The 9,200-nt window shown below is 38.6% G+C and overlaps 1 protein-coding gene across 1 annotated transcript; it reads left to right on the forward strand.

Annotated features, from left to right (window-relative positions):
• Window positions 1-4,563: 4,563 nt before the first annotated feature.
• Window positions 4,564-8,716, forward strand: tgoln2 (trans-golgi network protein 2). The gene is made up of 4 exons (XM_079467079.1): window positions 4,564-4,804; window positions 5,413-6,314; window positions 6,454-6,537; window positions 7,079-8,716. The coding sequence occupies exons 1-4, from the start codon at window positions 4,759-4,761 to the stop codon at window positions 7,079-7,081; spliced, it is 1,035 nt and encodes a 344-aa protein (XP_079323205.1). The 5' UTR covers window positions 4,564-4,758; the 3' UTR covers window positions 7,082-8,716.
• Window positions 8,717-9,200: the final 484 nt, after the last annotated feature.

Below are 9,200 nucleotides of genomic sequence, written 5' to 3' on the forward strand. Positions count from 1 at the left end.
GCGAAGCCAGAGCAACAAAATCGACTGCCAAAAATAAACACGGATAAAAAAATAATAGACATCTGTTCCTTCCTGGAATGCGAAGTCCCAAAACAACGACGAAAGCGGGTCAGAGCCAACCTTCTCTCCGGCTTTTCTCACGTTGCGTCTTTATTTGTGGTTTGGCTGACTGCTGGCGCTGTAATTAAGTGAGAGGTAATAGGATGGAGCTCCGGGGATCTCATTAGTCTTTTCAATTAGTGGAAAATACACAAGGTGGAGGCCCCTGCTTTTGGGGGACTTTAGAAACGGGCGGAGATGCCAAGAACGGTCCCTTTCGCTTTCCACGCAGCTGGGAAACGGGCCGTAGGTGACACCCCTGACAGACCTCGTATTCCTGCGGGCGTCGGTGGTCTGTTCAGACGCGGCGTCGGGTGGTGACACCGCGATTAGACTGAAATCAAATCGATTCTTCGCATTTGAGCGGAAGCGGCGCTCCGGCGTCGGTGTTTAACAAGAGGCGGGCGGCAGGCCACCTCCTAATGACGCGCGTCACACTGGCAGTAATAGCCAATCAACGCGCGTTTGCGGACAAGCAACGCGCCATTATCGCTAATTGCTTAATGATGTTTCGCGGTGTGTTGTTTCCGTGTGACTCGACCGTGAGCCGTTTCAACAGACTGTCACCGACTGCGTGACGAGAGGTGTGTGCGCTCGCTCGTGTGCGCGCAGACGGACAGGTTGACACGCGAGCGCTCATTTCCCTCTGTGCCCTCAGGTGAGGTACCGACCTGTCAGTCACGCGCGCACACAAAAGCTAGATTTGATTTTGCTCGGCGGTCATTAGAGAAGCAGGGAATGTGCCTTGCATCATCTGGGCCTCCGCGATGCTCTCTGGGGTCCCGCGTGTAGCCTTCGCTCCGGAGCCATCAACCAAATTAAAGGTAATGAGTTGTCAGACAACACAGAAAGCCTGTGGCTCCTTAAGGCTTGAACCGTGATGGGCTCTCCTATTCTCCGTACACCCACCCGCTTGGTGCGAGCAGCCTGAGTGACTTTAATATGACTGGCCTGTTAGAGAGATCGGCTGGAGCCGGGATATCTGTGATTATTCTCTCGAGCTTGTTTTCTCCGAGTCAATTCGTGGAAAAGTGCTCGTTAGCTCCATCGGAGATGCGGGCACAGCGGAGCTGTTTAATGGCATTTCGTGTCATTGCTTTACTATGTGGACCGGATAGCCTTCCGTCGATGTATCATCCATATTTAGGACATACGAGTCACACTTGGCCTTCGACTACCCAACAGTTGAACAGTATTCCAACGAGAGATTTGATTTTCATTTTTTTACATTTTCAATTCAAGTGAAATTTGTTTGTTTTTTGGTCATACGGTAATGCGCATCTTAAAGCTTGTATAGTGGCATGCAGGTCATTTGAAGGACATTTGTCTGCAGGTAATGGACCATAGACGTGAAATAACTATTGGTGTTATTTTATACATATTTTGTTATTATAAATGTAATCTTAACTTGAAAAGTGAATCTAGAAATGTAATTCTCTGGAGAAAAAGATGAAAACGGCAATCTGAATACAAATAGGGTTTAAATAAAGCCAGGGATCTCGTTTGGGTCATATGCCAGTTGACCGATAATATAAAGAATGCATATGGTGTTTACAGCCCTGTTATAAAATAGAAATAATGAATATAGAATATGGAAAACTGTTGTTAACAATTTATATAAATATAGATACTCGAACATACTTGTAAAAACAAATTATAATTTGCAGATATAGTCAATACCAGCAATTTTGCACAGATTCATTATTTGGGGCGAATATTGTGAACAAAAGTCCACATATGTGACCATGGACAACAAAACCAGTCTTATGGGTCAATTTCTCGAAATTTAGATTTTTACATCAACTGAAAGCTGAATAGTTAAGCTTTTTATTGATATAGGGGTTGTTAAGATGAGACAATATCTGGTGGAGATACAAGAGTGTAAATCTCTGGAAGTAAAGAGTGCAAAAATGTTAATATTGAGAAAATCGCCTTTGAAGTTGTTAATCCGATGCACTGTAGCAGGCCATCCACTCACAAAAATAACGTTTTTATATATTTTGGGTTGAAAATGTACAAAATATCTTTATGGAACATGATCTTTACTTAATATCCTAATGATTTTTGGCATAAAAGAAAAATCTATAATTTGGACTCACACAATGTATTTTTGGCTTCTGCTAAAAATGTTCCCGTGCTACTTAAGACTGGTTTTGTGATCCAGGGTCACGTATATCAGCAGATTTGTAATGCCATCAACAAAAAAGGGTCGTAAACAAGATTAAAGTAAACGCAAACAAATGGAGTGAAACATTCTGAAGTATAGTTTAAGATCGGCAGTGCTGGTGCTCATCAATCTGTATATTGTACTTTTGTTTATTCTCATTTAAAAACCGAGTGCTGCACAGATCTAACCTATTATGTCTTTCATTTATGGGGCTCCGTATGTAATAATCAGATGCAGCCATGGGGACCCAACAGGAGACCTTCCCCTTTAAATGTGTGTATGGAACAAAGAAGTGTGTGGTGAACTCTCTCTCATAAGAGACATCTGTCTGCTTCTCACAAGGTCAGAATTAATACATGTTAATTCAGCTCATTAGAGTGCACTGGCCCCCGGCCAAGCTTCTGCCGGTGGGCTCTGCTTTGATCCTGAATTCGTGCCAGGTTAGGCCTTTGATGTTTCAAAACCACTTGACATTGTGTTTACATTCCTGTACTCCGACAATCAACATTAAAACAAAAGAATACATAAATCACTGAGTGAAACGGGAAATTAATAGACTGTCATTCGGATTGTGTCACCCGAAGGAAGTGACACTTTATGTACTGAACCACGTATACACCGCGGATGTAATTGGTTTCCAAAATTATAGGATTGTGAAGACTGAACATAAGACTGAATGAGTGTTTTTTTATTATTTAGTTTCTTTTTAATTTGTGTGTACAACTCGTTCTCGAATGCCTTTCGTTATTCTACGGCTCTCTTTACACAGCATGCAGTGATTTAATCCGGCAACAGTTGTCTACACCTCATCGAATTCAGTTAACACATTCATTGATTGTTTGATCAACACTCTCATTACATTTGGCAAAGTCTGTGTTGGCAGCTCCCTGCGAAGGCAGGTAAGACCTGGCGATGTGCCCACGACTGCCGCTTAATGTTTTATTTACGACCATTTGACCTTAAAGGGGGAAATGAAGATAAAGAATAAGAGGGATGCTTTTCAGCACTAAATGTCAGGACTATAATTAGACCTGGTAGAGAATTTGAGGCTGCAGGGTTTTTTGTCTCTGGCTGAGCAGTAAAACATTGATTAACATGATTTGCATGTCGTGCAAGATCTTTGGTTGCCATAACAAATTATTCACAGCAGTTGGTAGGTCATGCTAGATAAACATAAGGCCTATGATTTTTGCTGTTGAACATATTTCGTTGGTTCTAGACGGGATCTGGCGGGGTAAAACAACAACGAGGCTGTGGGTAATAAATGAACCTGCATTTGTAGAATACAATAGAAATAATTCAAACTGTGAATTTTTCCATACAATGAAAGAATATAAACCAACTGAAAGTCAGAGACATTATTCATTGGACATCTGTTCCTTGATATTTTGATGTGAATTACCCACGTTGGCATTGGTGGCTGCCGATACTTCAGTAATAAATTTAATGAAACAATCTTGATTTCTTTTAAGCATTCAAGTTTAGCTTACTCTTATTCACATATGGGTCTATTCCTAGCTCTTGGGGTAGATAACTATATCTATGAAATACTGATTTGGCACCAAGTATTTGCTCAATTCACGGTCCGGTGACCTCAAGACTTAATAGTTGAATGGTCTTACAGTGCCCCCTGCTGTCCAGATCTTACCACAGCGGATCTTTTAGGTTCATTTTTAAGCACCTGCACGATGACGTGTTCTTTTCTTTGAGTTTTCTTTTATTTCATTTTTTTACTTCAAAAAAATGCATATTCCTATATATTTTAGTGAATATTTTTGGAAACTTTTAGCTGAAACTTAATGGTTCCCTTTTTTATTATGAGGAGCAGAAATATATTTTGGTCTATAGATTTACAATTATGTTACAAAGATTTACCTTTGTTTTATTTTATTTGGCTGCTGTTTCTCAGAATGTTGCAAGTCACCAAAACTATTTCAAATTGTATCTTTTTTTCATCTGTCAATCGAGTCTTTATGTTCTATAAATAGCAATGCAAAAGTATTTAAATAAACAAGTGAGAAAGTCACAAAGTTGAAGTCAAAAGCAAACGACGGAAAAAACGTCTTTCCAACAAGAGTAAAACAAAATAACATTAAGCACAATAGAAAAACTCTATTAGAAAAACATGTTTTTTTAATGATGAAAAACACGATCAACTTCACGAATGAAAATAGATCAAATTAAATATCCAAATATTATCACCTTGTATATAATCTATCACGTTATTGATCTTTGAAGTTGATATATTCGAACACCTATCGAGCTTCAATTCTTAAACCCCGCCCACGTTGAACGTCAGAGACTCCGCGTGTATGCGCAGTTGAATCCAGTCCGCGTTTTGCAGCGTGTAGCGTACACGTCGCTCTTTGTGTCAACACGGAAGTTGTTGTATCGCATTCGTTGTGTTGGCGTTTACTGTCACAATCACTTGTACTGAAATCCCTGCGTTGTGTTATTGTCTTGTTTTACCTCCATTCTTCTCCGAAAACACGATGCGTGTAACAGCTCTCTGTGTTCTCGTGATCTGCTTGTCTCTGGGTAAGTTTCGTGTAGTTATCAACTGGTGTTCGTGTTTGTCATTTCTGGTTGTGTATGGTTAAAGCACTTGATTCATCGCCATTGTGTGCGTTATATGATATGATATAAAATAATATATGTTATAGTTTTACTCGTCACGGAGTCAAAATAACAGTTTATTTATTAGTGATCATTTATTAGATTTACGCTTTGTTAAATGACCATCAAACGATTGACATCTCAAGCGACGGTGCGCAAGAGTGGATGGATGAACCACATTCCTGTTTTTCGAGCTCAGATAAAGAAAAATGTTTTTAGTGTTAGAAAAGTTCTCACAAAAAATACATTTCTGAAATGAATGTCGCAGGCTAATGTTATATACAGGGTCACTTAGACAAAATATACAGGGTCACTTATTTTGTCAATACATTTTTACTGAACTGTCCCGTAAATGTGTCCTGTGGTGGGACATTTAAAAAAAAAAAATCTTACAGATTTACAAATAGGAGGATTTCCTAATAATTCTGTAGGAACATATGGTTTATTCTCATGATCTATCTGTACCAGGTGACAGCCTTGTGTTGAGGTCCCAAGCTTTTATTATAGTTTCCTGTTTTGTTATTTTTCAGTGACCAGTGCTCCACTGAAAGTTAAAGATCCAGACCAACCTCCAACAGATGATAAGGGTAAGGAACCTACTCCCCCCACCACAGAACAAATTGGAGCAAAAGTGGATCCGCAGAAGGTCTCAAAAAGTGGCACAAATGATGAACCATCAAAAACTCCGGTTGAAATTAATGAAGATCAAGTGGAGACCAGCTCTCAACTGGAAAAAAACAAAGATGATACATTGAAATCTGCGAAAGAAAAAGATGACCCAAAGCATACCTCACCAATGCAACCTTCTCTTGATGTACAGAAGCTGACGGCAACTAAAAATCATACAGACAGTGCTGTAAAGGAAAAGACAACCGTCCAGGTTAATAAAACGTCTGGTGAGGAGGCTAAAACAACCAATCAGGTTAATAAGGCACCCGCTGAGCAGGCTAAGACCTCTGTCAAGGTTGATGCGGTGAACCGTGAGGAAAAGACAATCATTCAGGTTGGTGAAGGCACCAAGGCTGTCACTAAAGATAAGATGGCCAGTGAGAGTGTTAAGACAACCGAGCAGCATGATAAGAATGTCAATAAGGCTAAGAAAGTCGATCAGGATGAGAGGACGGAAGATTATGATGGCGATCAAGATGATTTAGATTCAGGAATCGGGAATAAAGGATCCACAGAAGAGAAAACCACTCCGTCCTTTGAACCTGGTGAAGATATTGAGGAGGATGGTGATGATTTTGCTGAGAATCCTGATAATATTGCGCCCAAGCTCAAAGATGCGAAGAGCTCCGGGACCAAACAGAAGAACGGGAATGACAATCTTCAGATAGACGACAGTGTAGAGAGCAGCCATTTCTTCGCCTATCTCGTGTGTGCCGTTATAGTGGTGGCGGCGCTCTACATAGCAAATCACAACAAGCGCAAGGTCCGTGGTTTGTCTGTTCGAGTGTTTTTTTATCACAGACATGTATGTAGAGATGTTGTGGACTGCTGGTTGGGAACGAACACCTTCTGATGTTTGTCTTTTTTTAAATGGTGATAATTAATTTATTTCTCTTGTACAGATCATTGCCTTTTTTATCGAGGGCCGGAAATCAAGAGGATACCGGAGACCAAAAACATCTGATTACCAAAAACTTGAACAGCATGTAAGTAGCAATATGTGCACACAGGGTTTAGAATTTAGAATTAGACACACATTCCAACCCAGCATACAGTTAAACAAACCTCTGTTACTAATTCCAAACCGTCACTTCTTTTAAATTTGCGCAGTGGTGCTTCAGTGATGTTATTACTGAGTAAAAATATGGTGTGTGAATGAAGGAGAGAAACTGTAAAAGGCAATTCGCCGAGAGACAGTTGTGAAGTGATACAAACATTGGGGATGCTGGTGGATTATCGCATGGCGATACCAGAAAGAACTGTTATCTGTGAATATCATTTTATGGGGGTCACGATGACATTTATCCATTGTCATTTATCATTAAAATAATCCAAATGACTCCTTTGGGCCTAAACTACCTTCGCTGTTATAAAATCACTGTAAACCAAGGCTTCGCTGGGCTTAGTGATTTTATAAAACGCTTTGTCGATATATCAAGGTTTCATAAACTAAAACACAGCAAACAATAGCTTGAATTTAGTTTTTTGAAGCATGGAATTAAAATTTTGTTTGGTTCTCTTTTACAGTGAGAAAGTCCAGTCAGATGAAACATGATGGATGAATCGAAATAACTGTGACCCTTTATCTTGAAATTCTCTGTCATGGGGCAGTCATTACCCCTCTTTAACACTGTACACCAGATAACAGTAACTCACATAAAGAAACTATAAATAATCATCATAACTGTTCATAGCATGTCACAGCAGGCAGGTATGTTGGATACAAAGCTTTCATGATTTTCATTCACGTTTGAAGCATACAAATACAAAAATGAAGCTCACCATATGTTGTGTTCAGTTAAATTAACAGCCGGTTGTAGTTTAGCAGTCAGTTTCTTGTTGTGAGCTTCTCTTTGTTTTCTGTTTTTCCTTTTACTCAAATCTCTTGCGCTTACTAACAGGGAAAGAAACAATATTTATATTTTTTAACGAGAGAATGTATTTGCTGCTTTTTTCATGAAGATGAACGTTTTATGGGAATGAATTTGTTTTTGAGGGTGTGAATGTTATTTTAGTAGTTCCTCAGAGGGTTTTGTTTTTGCCTTAACTAGAATATGAGCTCATAAAGCTCATTTATAGGACATGTGTATTGCACTTTCTACCTGTGGTAAATAGGATGTGAGCTGTTGGTCTTTTCAGGCTTTTGGTGTATTGCGTGTTTTTTCATCCGACATAATTTGTTGTCTATAAATGTCTATAAAAGCTCCATAATGTGGATTTTCGATAAATATATTTTTTTGCACATATGTCAGAAAGACATTGATAGACACTCTTACTATTTGGTAAACGTTAAGTTTCCTGCACATCCTTTGTTTTGTCCCATACACATACAGTAGTAACTGGTATTCATGCACATACAATGTCCAATTTTTCTCTGAAGGGGTTTGTATCTGTTAACGCTGTATTTTAATTCGTCCCTTAGTAGTTTGGTTGTGATTTTCTAAATGGACTGTACTCGCATGCCTAAAAATAAAATCTTTACAGTATGCTTTCAGTCAAGGAGCTTCGCTCCGAATAGAAGCCACTTGTTTCAAAGTAGTCATGAGCTGAATGTTCAAATAAGGTGTCCATGCATGCTGATCATTCTGGAGTACATCACATCAGCTTCTTTGTCCAGTTATTTTCTTTCTTTCAGGTCTGTCCAATTGTTAGCCCGGATTGTTTTACACTATAATTTACGTGTCGTTTAAAGGAATAGCTGGGCTGAAGATGTCATGTCAAACAAACAAAAAAACATTTCAGTGTGTTTTTGCTGCGGTATTATAATGATCCATGCTTGGTTTATTTAAAAAGCAAAACACAATTCCTGTGCCAAATTTAGACCGTTTCCTGAAACAAGGAAATTTGTGATGGTTTAAGGATACAGTTAGACACTCGTACAGACCTTTAATTCTCAAAATAGAAATGTCTTTATTATTCTGTGCCATGTCATCAATTGTCACACTCTTGTTGTGTCCATTGCATGAACACTGTCTTTAGGATATACTGTGTTGTCAGCCCAGCTTTATTCTCTCGTAAGACTCTGTGTAATAACCAGTGACTTTGCACAACGATTTTCCCTGAGATGCTGTACCTATTTTGAATTATTAAAATGATGTGATGGGGTACATATGGTATTCTTTCTAAAATAAAGAGAGATGGAATAAGGTTTAAATTTCCCCCCTGACTGGTCTCTCGTTTATTCAGTTATTTTAAGGAAAACTTATTAGCATTATTAATAGTATTTTTATCTGGTTCAGCACCAGTGTACATGGTAAAACATCTATATGACTGTTAAATGGTTTACAGTATAGCTACTAATACTGTTAAACTTTCAGGCCTGGCTTTGTCAAACCAACATAAAGTTTGTCATCAAAAGTTTAACATTTAATAATAGTAGAATAATAATGTACAGTTGGGACCAAAGGCTTTACCTTCCTTGCAAGGATCTGAAAAATGTAAATATTATTAAATAGAATATAAATAATAAAAACAATTTCTGTGATGGTTGATTAGAGGTTAAATATACAGTTTGTACTTAGGCCCTATACTGTATAAAGGAATACAGTAAGTAAAAACTGAATAAAGCAGGATCGCCATAAACCATTGAAACACAACATTTTCCACTATGACCTATGTTTGCATTTATTTGTTTAAAATGTGTCAAAAT

This window comes from Barbatula barbatula, assembly GCF_947034865.1.
Source record: "Barbatula barbatula genome assembly, chromosome: 11".
NCBI lineage: Eukaryota > Metazoa > Chordata > Actinopteri > Cypriniformes > Nemacheilidae > Barbatula > Barbatula barbatula.

Bases quoted from the DNA above. Each gene is read 5' to 3' on its own strand.
- tgoln2 (XM_079467079.1), top strand. From the start codon at position 4,759: ATGCGTGTAACAGCTCTCTGTGTTCTCGTGATCTGCTTGTCTCTGG. The intron at 4,805-5,412 runs GTAAGTTTCGTG...GTTATTTTTCAG, and splicing joins CGTGATCTGCTTGTCTCTGG to TGACCAGTGCTCCACTGAAA. The intron at 6,315-6,453 runs GTCCGTGGTTTG...TCTCTTGTACAG, and splicing joins CAAATCACAACAAGCGCAAG to ATCATTGCCTTTTTTATCGA.